General features: G+C 43.0%; 1 protein-coding gene across 1 annotated transcript in view; it reads right to left on the bottom strand.

The window, feature by feature from the left end:
• The window catches only part of pclob (piccolo presynaptic cytomatrix protein b), a gene marked incomplete at both ends in the record, with an annotated part of 53,282 nt that overhangs the window by 16,955 nt on the left and 18,260 nt on the right, over window positions 1-18,067 (bottom strand). The window contains 8 exons of the mRNA XM_083973532.1: window positions 270-1,098; window positions 1,486-1,751; window positions 1,925-3,492; window positions 3,981-5,799; window positions 6,859-7,369; window positions 8,526-8,652; window positions 9,069-10,791; window positions 11,596-12,525. Of these exons, the coding sequence (XP_083829658.1) occupies window positions 270-1,098; window positions 1,486-1,751; window positions 1,925-3,492; window positions 3,981-5,799; window positions 6,859-7,369; window positions 8,526-8,652; window positions 9,069-10,791; window positions 11,596-12,525 (7,773 nt within the window). The remainder of the gene's footprint in view (window positions 1-269; window positions 1,099-1,485; window positions 1,752-1,924; window positions 3,493-3,980; window positions 5,800-6,858; window positions 7,370-8,525; window positions 8,653-9,068; window positions 10,792-11,595; window positions 12,526-18,067) is intronic.

Genomic DNA, 18,067 nt, shown 5'->3' with positions numbered 1-18,067 from the left:
ATGTGTTACCTGCCCCTCAATTTTAAGTGATTAATGGCATACAGACTGATCCATTTTGAATACATTTGTTTGTAGTGGCTAAAGCTTTATTTTGGTGCACTCTGAACAGGCTATAAAATGCATATCAGAGTAGCAAAAGCTGAATTGCAAGGTTGTAAAGTGTAAAGTTTTGAATCAACAGTGACCATAAGTATGAGGGGAGCAGTACAGTAAAAGGAAAACTAAAATATACAGTATATACTGTATTTACACAAGTGATATGTATTTACCTCTGCTGTGCGCCTCACTTCTGCTGCCCTGAGTAGTCTGTCTGCCTTGGACAGCTCTTTATCAGGAAGATTAAATCCAGAACCCAAACTGGTATTGCTCAGCCCCGTTGAAGCCTTGGTGAGCTCCCCTATGTCCTCTATCAACACGTAGTTCCTGGCGTTGTGGTGGTCAATATCAGCATAGAAGGAATCAGCAGAAATACTAGACATAGGGCTAGAGGCCATGCTTCTTTCCTCTAATCCTAGCCTTAAGTCCAAGTTGCCGTATTTTCCCCCCAAGTGAGCCACTCCATAGCCACTTTCTGTGGAGGTTGGTACAATGAGCAGAGGCTGGTTACGTATCACTTCGTAGTTGGTGGTGATCTTAGGCTCCAAATCAGAGAGAGTGGTTTGTCGCTGCTTTCCTTGCTGCAAGAGCAGGGCATGTTGGTAGCTGTTAGGTTGAGCCTGGGCATGGGAGAGGGATAGAGTTGGGTAAGGAGACACCTGTTGGTGGTAGAGGGACTGTTGCTGATACAGGTTCTGTTGGGTATAGTGACTGGTGGTTTGGGTCTGGGGAACATATTGAGCATAGTGAGAGTAGGGACTGGTTAGTGTGTTATACTGGGAATCGGCTTCTGTCTGTGGGGGAATGAATTGGTCAAACTCTGATTGTGGAGCTGTGCGTGGTCTCTCCAGGCCATCACCCCTAGCCTCTCTGATGTTGCTAACCTCACTGTCTGACATGTAATCTCTTTCCTCTGCCACCCCCTGTAGATAGGCCCTCTCTCTCTTCTCTCTCTCCTTCAGCAAGGCCTCTTTACGCCTGTTGATACCCATCTCCAGGTACCTACAGTGATTGAAAAAACAACAACATTGTTTTACAATTTAAGCACTAACAACTCTGTCAACATTACAACAAAAAAGGCAAATAATGTTCCAGTTTCTCACACATTAGTACCTTTTACTATGTGTGAGTGTGGAGAGGTCTCACTGAATGATGTCATGGCAGCCTTTTAGCCCATAAACTATCAAGGTAAGAGGGGAATCATGCAGATGAATTAGGATTAATGATTGCCTGAGAGGGACCAACGCAATGATAATGGTAATCAATTTATGGCATATTATTTGATTACTCACATGACATGTTAATGAACTAATGTCACAGGGTCTGAGCAAAAGTGTAAGCCTAAAGTATATTCTTAAGTGTGTTACTGTTAAAACCGAAGAGTCTCACCGTAGTTTGGCATCAATCTCTTTTTCCTCCTCATCCAGCTCAGCCTGTTTTTTGCGAAGTTTAGAAGATTCCCTTTCCACCAGATCAAGCTCCTTGTCGATGTCCTGCAGGATCTTTGCCCGAGCCATTGTTGTACTCCGGGCAAGGCGGCGACGAGCAGAATTGGTGCTGTAGCCTGATCTTCCTGTCAAAGAGTCATCCTCAGGAGGTGGGTCTGGTAGTGTCCGTTTTACCTTCTTACCAGTGCCAGAGGGTGAGCCTCGGCCCTAGTACATAAAAACAAATCATAATTCTGTCAGTCCCTGAAAAGTAAATAAAGTCCTCCAGGATCGCGTACATCATGTTTTATATTTTAAGCATATTCATAATTATTAAACAATCAGCACAATAGTTATTGTTATTGATAATGTATGATTTTTCAATTTCTACTATAACTTACAGAATAGCTGTCTGCGTTGTATCCACACATCCTGTCTTCTGTGCTTGGACTAAGGAATTTAGGATCAGACAGAGATTTCTGACCGGCCTTTAATATCCGAGGGCCAGAAGAAAATCTGGTTGGGTCAGCCGTCAGCATTCTCTGCCCTCCCAGGGACTTTTCTGGGGACAGGGGGGAGACTGCAGTATAGAAGCCTTTAGACTTTGAGGGGACATCTGCTGTTAGGTGTGTGCTATACCCCACTTCAATAGGTGTATGCCTTCTATCTGAATCTGTCTGACAGCTGAGACTGCCACCTCTCTGTGAGTTTTCTGGAGCAGAGATATGCTTAATGATTTCCACCTTAGTGTCCATCTGGACAGTGGGTCGTTTGATCGTTCCAGAGTGGTCAGTCTGGACAGATATCTCTGCCACTGTCTGGATAGCAATGCTAGAGACCTTGGAGGCATGTTTCCCTTCACTGCTATGTTTTCGAGAGCGACGTCGAGCTTTTGTGGGAGCATCCCATTCCTCATGATCCTCATCATCAGTCTGAGCTGAGCTATCAACATTTCTCTTACTCTTCTTTCTTCTTCCAACATGCTGCTTTTCTGCTGAATCTTCATCATCTGTCTGCACTCCACTATCAATTATTTTCTTGCCTGTGTCCAGATCAGGCTGAAGCTTCCTTACAATACTAAGCTGGTCCTGACATACCTGTAACTGTGTCCCAGTAGATAGAGTTGTAGACTCATCCTTGACAGGCCAGTACTGGCCACTGTCCCCCACCCCTGCGTATTTAGCATCTAAAAGGTTTCCTGTGGTACCAGTGCCACTATAATGCTCATCAAGTTGACGCTGAAGTTGCAGTTGGAGTTGTTGGATTTGCTGCAGCTGATCTTTCTGTTGGGCATAGGTCTCCTGTTGGGCCACCATGTGGGCATGATGTTCTTCCTCTTGCTGTAGGAGAAGCTGTTGTTTCAGAGCCTGAAGTTCCTCAAGCTCCCTTTGGACCATAAGCTGCTCCTGCTCACGGTAACGCTGGATCTCCTGCCTCTCCCACTCCAGCTCTTCAGCAAGACATAGTTGCTTTAGCTTTTCTAGCTCTAGAAACTCCCTCTCCATCTGATACTGAGCCATCTTGGTGTTGTCTAAGCCAGGGAATATTGGGGAAGAAGCCAAGGCATCCAAAGAGGCAGCAATTGCTTCCAGGGTGGTGTCTGAGTACATGTCTGGGTAGCCTGTTATGATGTCAGCCAAAGCTGTGGGTAGAAGCTCCTTCGGTAGCCCAGTGTCATAAGGAATTATCTGTCCTGGGTCTGTAGTGGGTATGAAGCCATATGGATGTGGCAATGACTGGTTCTGGACCGTTGATGTAGGTGTTAAGGTGGTGCTAAAGACGGAGCCCGGCTGAGTTGTAATTGCATATGTAGATGGAACTGGAGCAGATACAGAGGAGTAAACTATTCCATCTGAGGTTCTTAGGACACTAGTTACACCAAACCCAGCAGCAGGGACCTGGGAGTATGGAGCAGCAGTCATCCCAGTGTAGACTCCAGGTGATTTGCTAGTGTAGTCTAGAGCTTTACCTGTCATAATAAGTCCAGAGATATAGATTTTACTTTATCAAAAACATTATAGTTTCACAGTCATACTGTTATATATATAAGTTGAAGGCCGTGCAACTTGGATTGAAAAAGTCTTCCATTGTACATGCATATTTGCTGTCATTTTCACTAGCAAGATGCAAAACCAAAATACTGAGGGAGCACACGCAGGCACACACATGCATCTGTAACAAGACAAAAAACAAAACAGGAAAAACAATTAAGTGTTAATATTTGATTAGAACATGCAAATTAAACACCAAAACAAATCATACGGTTATGAAAAACATAGATTTAAGGGCAAATCATAACCAGAAACATACATCTTATGCAAGCAAAGTACTGAAATGTAGCATTATAAGTAGAGGAGTAAAGGCACAGTGTAAATAAAAGTTTTAAATCAATTAAATGCAAGCCCACAAAGCAATCAGTGCAAGGTAGCAAACATGCAGAAATTCCACCATACTTACCAGCTGAAAGTTTGGCAGCTGTGAGGTCTATGGCGCCATCTGAGGATCCACTGAGATAGTCATAATCATTCTTGGGATCATAGGAGAATAGTCCGGCCTCCGTCAGGTTAGTTTCAGACATTGATGCTTTTATTCCATTCATGCCTTTGATACCATAAATTCCAGCATTATCATATTGATAGTGGTCATCTCTGTAGCCAAAACGGTTGTCAGGCTGGGTTGTAACTGGAGGCTGTGTTCTGCAGCTTCCTGTAAATGGTAGCTTGTAAATGACATCACAGCATACACTCCTCCTACCAGCTGTGAGGTCAACCGGGGTCCCATCATCCTCTACAACAGTGGTTACCACTCCTGGACTTGTGCCAGATAAAGCTACCATAGCCCTTACTGGTCTGTAGTTTGACAGATCCATGGCCTCTGTGGCTTCTAGAGAAAGGACAGGACCTCCATTGCTGACAGCTGCTGGTGGCTGTTTGACTCCTGAGGAGACAAGAGCTCCAAAGGAAAGATTCATTGGTATGTCCTGAGCTGTAGTTCCTACAGCACTGACTTTGGGCTGAGAGTTCACAGGTCTGTATACAATCTGGGCTAATGGTTCAAACGGTTTGCATGTTGTGAGAGGCAGAGGTAATGATGTAACAGGGCCCTGCAAATCAAGTGGTTTCTCTGCTGGAGTTTTGTTATATGAAGCAATGGTGGCTGTGCATGTGACTATTGTGATACTGTCAGTGACAACAGACAGTGTGGTTGCAGGGGTGATCTCTGCACTAAGATTTACTATCTCGGGCTGCACTGCTGTGATTTGTCGCCCACTGGAGTCACTTGAAAAAGACTGTCTACATGACTCAGGTGGCGTCAGGTCCATGCCTTGTTCAGTCATTCTTACACCAACCTTCATAGTACGCAAATCAATAACATCACCAGGATATATTATCTTCCCATTCTGCTTTGGCAGAGGTTGCACTTTTGCCACATCTGGTTGTATAGTGATTGCTACACTGGGTGGAGTAACCTGTGGAAGTCTTTCATGAACAACAGAAACAGTGGTCCTCTGAACCTCAGTGGTGACCACCTGTGTGACGAGGCTCGGCAGGCTTTCGGGGGGTTGGCCTGAGGTGGAAATTGAAGAAGAATACATGTGACTCATACTGGAAACCACCTTTTCTGGTCCCCGAATCTCTTGGCTCTCAATAGATTCTTGCTGAATTTTAGTGATGGTGACTGGCGCCACAGACACTCCTTGTGGGATATCCTGTGCAGTGGGCACTGAGGTCCTCCTGGTGTATGCTTCTGTGGTTATTATCTCCAGAGGCTGATCATAGTCAGATGAATAAGTTAACACCTGTGGTCGCTGTTCCATTGAAGGAATAGATCCTCTCCTGTAGGGGACCTGAACACCATAACCATTGGCAGGAATGTCTTTTTCAGCTGGCATGCTCACAACCTGTGCAAGTGGGAATGTTTGCTGCATGGTTATGGATTCTCTCCTTGAGGCAGCAAAGGCCTCAGTTGTGACCACCTGTTTGGGCATTTCATATTCTGTGGGATAGGTGAATATCTCACCTGATGTGTATGCTGGCTGTACTATGGATGATATAGATGTCCTTCTCCTACTTGTGGTTTCCTCAGTTGTTATAACACCAACTGGCATCACAGCCACTCCCTGAGGCTGCATTACTGATGATGGTATTGAAGCTCTGCTAACATCAATATCCTTTGTCACAGTCTCTTTGGGTGTTTCACGTTCAGGCTGCAATGCTATGACTTCCAGTGGAGGTGTTGAATGTGAACTGACTGAAGATGTAATGGCTTCATAAAACTGTGGTACATAATTAGCAGGGGGTACTTCAGGCTGCGCCATCATTGGTTGGACTTCCATCACAGGAGGTACTTGTGCTACTTCAGAAACTATGGGAGTTATTATCTTATCAGCTGTAGGTAGTGGCATTGACTTAGCTACCTCGGGTGTTGGGGTAACTTCAGCTGATACGGATACAGGATGGGGTACTGAAGATACTAATGTTGGTAATCTAGCAGTGGTGTCAGTTGTAATAACCTCAGCAGGCAATTCAAACTTTGTGGGAAGGGTTATCACCTCGGCTACGAGTTGTGGTTGCTGAAAAGTTAGCTCCTGTGCCACGATAGAGTGAACTTCAAAAGGCTGAACAGTTTGTAGTACTGGTGGAAGTTCAGAAATAGTGTTAGTATAGGTAGTAGAGTAAATCACTGCCTCACCCTCTGCAAGTTGCTCTTGAACAGAAGTTTGCTGACTTGCTCTTGGTATCGCTGATGTTATAACTGCCTTGGTAACAATGACATCAGTGGGCATATCCTGTTGTTTTTGTAGCATGTCTATTTGAGTTGCAGCTTGTGGATATAGAATGGTTGAGGGGACTGTGGCTGGTCTGTCTTGGAGAACTGCTGCATCTAAAGGTACCACAGGCTGCAGTGGTACAACAACAACTTCTGACAGTGGCTTTGGCTGCGCATGTACAGTTGATATTGGGGCCTGGGGAGCAAGTGGTTCCCTCATAACCTCTGGTGGAACTGTTATGACCTCTGCTGGTATATTTGGATGCTGAACAGATGGTATAGATTGATATAGATTTGCTGTATCTTGAACTATTTTTGGTTGAAAAAGAACCATTGGCTCTGGGGGCATTGTGATAACCTCAGATATTGTTTTAGGTGGTGGGGGTGGCTGAGTCATTGATTGTTGTTGTTGCACATATTGTTTCTTAATTGGAGGAGGTACACTTTGAACCTGTATGGATTCAACTTGATCTGATGGCACAGTGATGACATCAGCCATACATGGTGGTTGTTGCACTTCAGTAAGCACAGGGTCTCTCCTTGTTTGCACTTCAGGAGCCGCTACCTCAGAGGATGTGACTTGCTCTATGGCCACAGTTGGAGGTACAGGTATTGGAGGTGGATGCTTTACTGTGGGGACAGAGGCTCGTCTCACGGTAGCCTGTGCTGAGAATACCTCAGTGGGTGTTTTTTGCTCTGAGGCTGTGGTCCGTACCCCTGCCACTTTTGTAGATGGGATGGACCCACGTCTTACAGGTGCCTGAACTGTTACACCCTCTGTTGGTGAGCCAGGTTCAGATGGAAGGGTTATGACTACATAGGTTTGCAAACATTTGGCATGTCTGGGAGATAAAGGTGATTTAGGAGATGTTGCACCTAATTTAGATTCCACAGGTCGTGTAAGGCTAAGTGACAGAGCATTTGGAGGTTCTTTAGTTCTGGGGAGTGTTGCAGCTTTGGGTGCCACTTGAGGTGGAGGTGGTTTTACACTCTCTCCTGGCTTGTGACTGAAAACAAGCCCAGCTGGAATTGATATAGGCTTAGGTGGTATGGGTGGAGGAGGCTTGGTGGTTTGACTAGGGCAAATTGTTGCAACAGAAACTTGAGCTCCTGTTGCTGTGGCAAGTGGTACTGCAGTGGGAACTGGTGGCATTGTTTTGGGTAATGTAATAGGAGGTGGAGGTGTATCTGCCACAGGTATTTCTACTGTATCCGCAGCTTTCGTCTCTGTTACGGGTTTAGGCTTAAGTGGTGAAGCTGTGGCTACTGGCACTGCTGACACCTTAGTGGGTAGTACAGCTGTATCTTGGCTGGGAACATTGGAAGCAGCCTGTGTGGCTATTTGAGTACCAAGCAGAGATATGTGTTCCCCACTTGGCACTATAATGACTACATGCCCTTGTCTGGTTGGGGTCACTATGTGAGGTACTGCTGCATCTGATTGTATGTCGTCCATTCTTGGCTGTATATTCACAACTACAGACTGCATTGGTTGGCCAGATGTTGTGGTTCCCATGGCTAAATTAGTAGCCATAGTTGGAGTGACATGCTGAGCAGTTCTTTCAAGTGGCAGTTCCTGGTTGGGTTCTGGTAATGACACTGAAGTAGACCGAGGGGGGGGAGGGGGGGGAACCTTCTTTTTGACGATAGTAGTTGATGCTGAAGCTGGAGCAGGCACCTGGGCTGGTTGAGCCGGAACTACCACTGGGGTTACTGTTGGGAAGACTGGTTGTACAGGGACTGAATGTACCATTTTGGCTTGGGCGTGAGCTGGAGTTGTTACAACGGCTGAGACAGTTGGTGTAGTTTGTGCGGAGATGGGAGATGTTGAAACCACGTCAGGCATCTGAACTATGACTGGTCCAGGGCATGAGGCCACACTTACCGAGGCAGAAACAACATGAGCTGAAGCTGGAATGGAAACCTCTACAGGTGTTGCTGTAACTAGGGTTATAGGTTGAGCTGAGACAACAGCAGGTGCTGCACTTGGTGCTGAGACCCGTGTAACAGCTGGAGATTCAATTGGCACCTGTGATGGAGATGAAACCAAGTCTGGCATTTGGACCACAACAGGTACAGTAGACATCTCCACTGGAGCTTGAATTGGGAACTGAGCTGTAGAAGGCTTAACCTGAACTACTGAAGTTGTTTGCACTTTGGATGGATCAGAAACCACATCTGGTATAGTCACTATAACTGTGGTTGGAGCGGGATGAGAGACTGAGCCCCTACTTGACTGTACTGCTGCAATTGTGGCAGGTGATGTTGGTGAGACCTCTGGAGGGGATTGGGTCACAAATGTAGCTGGAGGTGTTGGTGTAGACAGTGGAGTTGAATCTGATGACAGAGGGGTTTGAGCCTGGAATGAGAATGAAGATGTAGCATTAGAAGCCAGACTTGAATCAGGAGTGGCCGGAGAAGTTGGAGGGGACATAGGTGATACAGGGGAAGGTGTAGTGGTGAGCTCTGGAGCTGATATTGGAGTTGGAATAGGTTTTGGCTCTGGAATTTCACAGACCACACAGAAAGGCTCCACTTCAGTGGTTTCAGACAAGGGTGGACTGATGGATAGATCTTCTTTAGTCTCCGAGTCATCACTGGGGGTAATGTCAGAGGAAATACCAACACCATACTCATCTGCAAGACTATCATCCTCTTCTTCCCCAGATGAACACTGGGTAATTTTGAGGTCTGGTATAGGAAACAATGCTTTTCTGAGAGCAGGATCTTGAGGAATCATAGGCCTAATAAATCCTATAGATCCACTAGGAGTACTTGGAACAACAGTCACCTCAGGGCGCTTAGGAGGTTCAGTGGGGCGTGGTGGAGCTGGACGTTTCTTTTTCTTTACTGGCACTTCAGTGGAAGTTTCAATGCTTGGTAGAGGCATATCAGTTTGCTCAGTGATGAATGTTTCTTCCATGGGTATAGTTACCACACAGGTCTCAGCATCCAATGGAGGCCCAATGACTGATGCCCCTGGAGAGGACAGTTGAATGGCAGTCTGAGCCTGCTGAAACTCTTGTTCTATCATCATCAGTTCTCTCTTTTTCTGCATCATTTCTTCATAGACCTCCTCTGGTGACCTAAGTTTTTTGAGAGATTCAGTGCCAGTACCCTGTTTGTCTTCTTCCATTTGAGGTTCACTCATCTTCATTTCAGGCTCCTCAACCAAGGATTCATAAAGGTAGTCCTCGATTGCCATGCCCCCATAGAGTGGCTCAACATCAGGAGGACTGTCCCCCGGAATAGCTTTTGTCTTCTGAATAATTTCCTCATATGCTTCTTCAGCACTCTTTAGTGATTTTATCACAGTATCTTTCTCTTTAAATGCACTAGTGGGAGTATATGGTATTACTGTTGGTGAAGGCTTGTCTCCTCTTTGTACAGCTTGCCTAGCTTCTGTTTCTGATTCTATACTGGCAGAGTACTCAGAGCCAGATGTTCTACTAGTTTCAGTGACCTGTCTCAGATCGTCTGTGGAGGAAGCATCCTTAGTTGGAGATAGTTGTTGGCTACGGGCTCTAAGTTCATCTCTGTCTTTCCTAAATTTCTCGTCTTCGTTCATCTTTTCATCCTCAGAAGAGTCCTCAATTGTTGGGAGAGGCTGGGTTGGCTGTCTGTGTTTACCTTTGCGATGTTGCTTGTCCCCACTGACCTTCCTATGACTGGGGCTACTATCACTGTCCTCTTCCAGAGATGAAGCTGATGTAGGTGAAGATCCAGGGGTAAAGCTGGATACCTGGACACTAGATGATCCTTTTGACAGGGATTCTGTGATACTCTCTACTTCGTCATCAGTGCTTTGCCTCTGTCTCATAACTGGAATTGCTTTCCTGAAAGTAGTGCTGGGCATTGATTCCGGAGCATCTTGAGCAGTTGCAGTGTCAGTTTTTGGGAGATCGTTTTTCCTGGCTGCATTGTCTTCATTGTCTGTGCTACCTTTTCTTGATAGTACTTTGGTTGTCACTAAATCATTATCAAGCTCAGGCTCTTTGATAGCTTCCTCACTGACCAAGTTCTTTTCTTTCTCATCCTCTGAAAATGACATTTCTTCTTCATCACCCATACCCATTATCTGTTTGCGAATGAAATCTTCATCTTCAACAGAAGAACCAGCACTTTCTGTTTTGATGTCCTCACTGCTGGATGAAATATTTGTCACCTCCAGCTTCCTTCGCTGGACTTTAGGCGAGGGTGTGGGTGTGAGCTCACTTTCACTGCTCTCATTCATTGCTGGGAAACTTAGGCGTCTTCTCTCAGCTTTAACCTCCTCCTTTACTGGCATTGATGGTTCAGGCTTTATATCATCTTTCCTTGTATCACTAACCACCTCATCATCCTTTAATTCCTGAGATACAGGTAAAATCTCAGGTTGATCTTCATCATGCTCATCTCCTTTGGATTTAGGCTCAGTAGCTTTCACAACGAAAGCCTGTTCAGTGGCTAAGGAAATCTTGGTGTCTTCCATTGCTTCTTTTCTGATCTCATCTTGGTCCTATATGAAAACAAAGCAAACAAACAAATAGATATCTTTAAATACATTTCTTGATGAACAATAGAAAAAAAACACAACATGTGGCAACATACCACACACATGATTTATTGAGCAACGCATTTCGCATCAGACTTCTTCAGGCTTGTGTTTAAATTACTAAAATAGGCAAACATTGCTAAGACAACAGTCAATATATTTCACTTTGTTCAGACTTGTAATGCAGTGGGAAGATGTATCATCCACCCGCATCTAACCAACATTAATCAATGGTGATCAACATATCCCAGATGAAACATCAACAAGCTGTATGGTATGTATTGAGTTAACTGTTGGAACCTCTAGAATGTAGTTGTAAGACAGGAGTCATAAGAATTACTTCAATAGTTTTTGGTGTTACCACACAAATGTCATGTGATGGGCGACCAAAATCATTTAGTGACATTAAAACATGTACTAATAGTAAAATAGTAATGACTTAATTCAAGTTATTACTTAAAATACTACACTTTCTATTCACTGAAGCACAGAATGCCATTTTTTCAATATTACTTACTCTTATTTGAGGCAATGTAGCATAGACTGCACATCATTTTGTAGCAAAACACTAACTTCAACACTTCAAGGAATTAAATGCCTACCTATTTTAAAGGCAATATATTTACACAGACATTTTAATTATTAAAGGATAGCAGATGGGTGGACATAGTATTTAGTTTTTTTTTACATACAATTTTGATTTTATCATGTTAAATTGACCATTTTTTATTACCATAATTATTTTTTAGAAAGACATTTCGTTCTTACTTTTCTGATGATGTAATCTGTAGATACTGTTTCTGTCTCTGGAGGTGCGGTGACATCAATAATCTTTTTAACTGGCTTATCATCCTCTTCCTTGCTTTCTGCTTCTATCATTGGTTCTATCTCCAATACCAGCTGTGTTTCTTGTGTCTTTGGTTGCACGGGTTCTTGCTGTAAAGATTTCGTTGCCTCTGTCAGTTCGATATGATCATTGGGCTGTGCTTCCTTAATAATTGCCTCTGGAGCAGACAATTCTGGCTTTGTTTCAGTCCCTGGAACATTGCCAGCCAGAGCGTGCTCAGCAGCAATATGGGTGGTGGGTTCCACTGCTGCGTCTGTCGCCGGGACAGAGGAAGTTACAGCTACATCTGCTTCAGCTTTAACTTTTGGAAGATCAGGTCTAGATTCTTCCACTATGTGAACTTCTGCCACACTGTGCTCCATTTTCGCAGCCTCTTCTTGAGTTTCCTCTGGCACTGTTTTGGGAACATCTGTGGTTGACAAGTCAACCTTTGGTGGCTCCTCTGTCTTTTGCTCAAGGGCCATAGTTGGTATAGCTGATTCTGCAGTGGATGCAGCTTGAGGCTCTTTTTCTTCTTTAACAGGTGTAATCTTTGCTGTTGGGGCCTCTGGTTCGATTTTTGTGGAATCTGTTGTAGGTGTGGTTTCCATCTTGACAGATGTAGGTTCCTTCTTCGGGGTTGTATCTGTTGGTAATGTCTCGATGGGTGCAGGCGTGGGCTGTGTTTTTGTGGCTACAGGTGTGGGTTCTGCCTTTGCAGGGGCAGTTTTGGGCTCGGCCATTTTGGATGTAGTTGTGGCCTTGGTATCTAGCTTGGCAGATACAGCTGAGGGCTGGGGCATTTTTCCGGAGTCTCCCAGCTGTCCCAACAAAGCCCTTTGAGTCTGACAGTTCAGACACAGCCATTCCTTCTGTAATCAAGCAAACAAACAAACACACCAAATGATTAGCAAATACCAATATTAATATTCAAAACATATTAGGAGGCTCAATTATAATGTTGTATAATATCACCAATCTAAATGATGACTTTCAGTTGCATATTCATTTGTTGCTAAGTTAACACTACCAGTGTTTTATCAGATTGCAGTTCAAAGTATTGCCTAGAGTATATCCTAAAGGGGGAGGGATATTGAGGGTAATTGTTGAATGCCTGTCTTGAGTGGCTTTACTAACTGATACAGACTTAAGCAATTCCACAAAAGCAACTTGTAGCCAATGTGATCAGACTAATTATACCCGTGCAATTAATTTGTTAAGATAATGTTAGCAGAGAACCTTTGTGCACTTTTGTACTATTGTGTACAAGTGAAATCCTCCACAGGGGGCATTGATTGTAGGTATTTTCAATGAAGCCTACAGTACTTTCTCTACTGTGGTATCAGTGCAGTACTTTTTTTTTTTTTTTTTTACTTTGCAGTTTATTTTGATTCATGGCCATAATAATAGCACTGAGCAAGCAGAGCAGCTGAAGCCCAACTTTCAAACAGAACCAATATTTACTTAAGATGGACATTGTTACTGGTAAAGTCTCTTTTGAAGCTATAATGATAACCATTCTAACATTGCTCCAGTCTCTAAAACTGCTTCGTGGAGGAGACTTTCTTAAAACAAGCCAAACATGTTGCCCTACACTGTACTTTGTTACATGCACTCAAGTTTTTACAAATACCACATACTGTACACAAACAGAAATGCAGCACAACACTGCTAACTCATACCTGATTATTTTTTGTCTAGTCTTAGTATTAAAATGCCTGTTATTGAATTTGTGAGTGAGAGCAGGCTCCGATGATGTGGGACCACATAATCAGACTATAAATTGTTAAATATACCCTCCTAACTGCATCATGTAATATGTGCAAAGGCAATGAGGTACTGCCATGTGTTGCAGTGGATAATAATACATAATTTTCACATTTTAACTACGAAAGACATCTTTGATTTGTTATACAGTAAACATGGTAACAATACAGCATCTCTTATGCTGAGTAATAGTTATAGCATTCATAGTAAAATCAACCACATACTATCGCTGCCGGACAACACAAACATCTAAAGCATTTCCACAGGAATATTAAAGATATAGATATAGCATTTTCAGCAGAGGCTTGTGGTCTATCAGCATGCTCGCTGCTGTTGCACTAGAACTTACGACACTTGTAAGATAGCAATAAAAATGCTTACCTTGCCAAAAGAACTAATCACATTTTACTAGCAATGCTATGACTCTGAAATTTTAATCCCCTGAAGACACATTTCTTATCACATCTAAGCTTCATTAATGAACAGTTAAGGAGGAGAGGAAAGGCGTAAGCTGTCAACAGATAAAGCAGTGTGTCTGTGGCAGCCGAGCAGACCAAATCACGGCAATGCGCCTACCTCTGCAGAGCCAGGGAGAGCAGTTCAAATACACAGGGCAAAGGAGGAGATTACATCGCACACAAACCCCATTTGTGAAACACCAGTAAGTGTTAATTGTTTGAGCCATTAGATAAAGTATTTTAACATATACGCAGTTAATGGATCTTTGTTATGGACCCGCAACACACTGTCTAGGAGATTAACAGTGGTTCACGATGCAGTGACGTAAATGAATAACATAGTTCATGGGCTCACGTGCTGAGTTGAGCTTTAGCAAATGATGTAATCTGCCCTCAGTCATACCCTGTCTTAAGCTTGCTCTTACAATCCAGCTGTACTGGATGCTTCATCATTGTTCCCATAAACAAGCCTAAATTATCACACTACTAAGACCTGTTGTGATCATACTCCTTTAACAGAAAAACATGGAAAGAGAGAACAGTTAATTACGTACTACGTACATTGAAATTAATGTGCTTTATGTTCAACTTATAGTTATTATTACTTTCTCAAGCTTTCATTTGCCTATGCAGCTGCTTTACGGAATATACATCTTCAGAAAGTGTGCTTGAATGGATCTGCTACAATGGAGCATTGTTGAAAATATAAATTCTCCTATCCTACCATGAGACTGCGTGCAGCAGCAACAACTGCAAGAAAAGCATGATTAGATGCATTGCTGTAAAATACGTTCACTGACAGCTACAGCTAATGAAAACATAATGCACTTGTCTTGTCTTGAAATCATAATTATTCGAAAACATCACATTGACACTGAGAAAGGTGATAGTGATGCATCCAGTTTAATTGAAACTGAGATGCTTTTGTTCAGTCAGTTGTAGTTTAGTCAGGAATATGATAATCCTATTTGTTCCCTACAGTATCAAACAAAGCCTCATCAGCATAGTGCATGATGCTAATAATCACGTAAACCAATTAATCACTTAAACCTCAATTTCCTGGGAAATGTTGAAGGCTCAGCCTCACTCACATTTACCTTTGGAGTTGTGAAGTTATATAAGTTCACACAAAATCTTTAAGATGGTAATGGTTTTTTTAAGACATATTAAAGCACCTACTTCTGAAGTAGAGTTGATGAAATAGAGTTGATTATTATGTTCCAGGATTGTGCCTAAAACATCTGTTGAGGCTATAATTCTGACATCTTTCCACTTCTCTTTTTTCTTCTCTGCCACACTTGCAGGATGTAATCACAGCTAACAAGGAGCGTGCTCCAGTCGCATGCATATGCTAATCAGCAAAATCATGTCACACTCAAAACCGAGGCCATTCAGGTGATAAATTGGTATCACATACTTCAGCTCTCCTATTTTTCTGATCATCTTATAGACCCACCAAAGCCTCATCAGAGGCAGCTCATGTCCACAGATTTAGAGTTGGGGAAGGAAGATGTCTTGAGCTGTCATTATTCTTGACAATGCGAAAATATAAATTAGCACAAAATTAGCAATTCCTTTTCCCATTTTACTTAGAAATACTCACTTAATCAAGATCAATTTTATGATTCCTCAGGAGATAGGTGTGTGTAAGTGAACATCAAGTCAAATTTAAGCTTGTGAAGATAATTGTACATTGAAATTGACACATAACAACACACAGCAGGTTTCTCAAAAACACATTCGCATAATTCATTAAACTTTACCACGAATACTGTGGTCTCTCTTTTCACTGCTTCCTCCTGACAGGACAAACTTGAAAGGACTCATTGCTTAAGACTGACAACGAAGGATGAAAACAGCAGTGTTCACAGATGGCTGAGCTATGGCAGTGAATTCCTGATCTTTCTGTCGGTTACTGTATTTTCCATGTTCTCTCATCTAAATATGGCCCTGCCTCTCACATCTCTCCAGGTGCTGGTATTGCACAAGTCCATGTCTCGGCATGATAACTGCCCTTTTTTAACCCAAGTGAGGACCAGATGGACCAGCAATTACAAAAGTATGCAAATGAGGGGTTTGCACCTTTGCATCTGCACTGTGTATTATAAGCCAAACTACTGCCAAGAAAATCAGCAAAGATTTGTCTTTGTAAACCAAACTGCAAAAAAAAGGGTGAAAAAAATCATCTCAGTCATCAAAAAGACCTAATCCCATCACACTCCCTTCCAGAGCCAGTCACAGCCACACAGTCTCCAAGCTATGCATCAGACCCACAGGGTTTGGAAAGTCGCCATCACCCTTTTGTCTAATTAAATCTGTTTTATGAGTAAAGAGCAGGAGCCCCAAGCAGAGAGCTGTGGGAGAGGCTGTTCCTCACGATTAGCCTGTGAGCTGGATTACCAGACCTTCACAATGACAGCAGTCAGGAAATTATGCTCTTGACACACAGGCGTGCTGCATTAGGCTGGATCTGCAAAGCTTAATAATGAACTGCCCAGTTCACTTTATTTACAGCCAAAGACATTCTACATTTATAGAACATCTTATGAGAGGAACCAACATCGAGCTCACTTTCATTCAAATTACATAAATGTGTATATTGGTATTTCCAACATAGGCATTAGCTATACTCCACTATACTCCACACGCATTATAGATAATTGACAAGGGGAATGAATCTTCTTCACTATCAGCATTAGGTATGTCAGGTAAGTCAGATGTAAAATTATTAGTAAAAATCTGTCACTCTTGCACTTTCACCCAAATGAATCCAGTAATTTGGGTTTGTGTCCTTCATACAGATTCATATCTTCTTATGAGACACAGTAACTGAGGATCAAAGTGGTTCTCTCATTTGCATTTTATGATAGCTGGACTGGACTGGCCTGACTAGCTGGGATGGCCTTGGAGCTGTGGACTACATTACTATTTCTCAGCCTCTCTTCAGTGCTTCTCTGCTGTTGATACTGGAGCTGGTAAGTTTCTTATTGATTTTCTGGCAGATGCCTTTGGCACAAGCTGCAGCTGGCTAATATACTTGGCTTTCAGGAGCCCCCACAGAGCAGAACTCCTCATAAATCAAGCCCTCTGATAATAGAGAATGTTGACCCACTAATCTCTAATAAGCAGAGTGCTTCATTATAAAGACAAAGAACTACACCCCCTGCTCTTTCCAATCTGACAAATAGGGCATCAGCAAACTTCCATTCAACAGCAGGGTGCAGTGGGACAAAGATTGGGGAAGACGAGGAAGTAAGAGGGTGTGGCAAATAGAAAGCAGATATGCTAGAAAATAAAGACACTGAAATATTCTGACAAATCTGGGAGGTCCTATTCCTTTTCCACTGACAGAAAACCACAACATGTATTAACTAGCAACATATATCCCTTTCTTGTAGTCATTGAACTCAATGTAGCTTGAGGGATAAGTGTCACAGTCTTTAAAATTTCATGACACATCAAGCATACTCCATCCTTGAAGCAAACAGAGCAATATGATGATGCTCTGCATGGAACAAGAAGTGAGAGCAGTGCCAAAACAGAGCAATGACTTTTGTCTTGTTTCATCTGGTTAAAGTTTTAATGCAAAATGGAGACAAACGTGTCTGTAAGTTTAGCACAGTTAACCTCACTGAACCTTTTAAAGGAGGCTCTGTGAGGCTAGTAAAGAGCAAGGATGCAGCAGGTAGGCTGATGTGCTTGGTCTCTCATCAGAGCGACTATTTTTTACTCTGTCACTAGGTGCACCGGAGGGTGTCTCCTCCTTATCATGAGCCGACAGTCGACTTAGACCTGGTGTCTGTGAAGAATACGAACACTTCAGAGCCAAATAAAAGACTCAAAATGCATTGCAGGTATAAAGGAGCTTGCTACACAGCAACTGTTAAATTTTCACTTCACTTCTCTTTTTCTTTTGAAGTTAGCATGCTAACAAGCTAGCCCCGGTCCTTTCTGATAAGCAAATCACTGTAGTTAGTGAAGCTGCTCAGGGGACTTGTCACAACCTCTTGTAAATGCTGAAAAGATGGCTGGAGCTCTTCCTGAGACTGTTCAATAAACAGCTGTTCTTGTAGCAAACACTTACAAAAGGCTCCTTTAAGACTTCCCTGCTTAGCTTGACTGTCACAGATATTTTCCATTGTTGTGAATCAGTCATGTCATGGAAGCTTTGAAAAAACATGTAAGTTGT

This window comes from Trachurus trachurus (genome assembly GCF_905171665.1).
Source record: "Trachurus trachurus genome assembly, chromosome: 6".
Taxonomy (NCBI): domain Eukaryota; kingdom Metazoa; phylum Chordata; class Actinopteri; order Carangiformes; family Carangidae; genus Trachurus; species Trachurus trachurus.
Note: the sequence above shows the minus strand (reverse complement) of the source record. Positions and strands in the feature narration are given on the sequence as shown.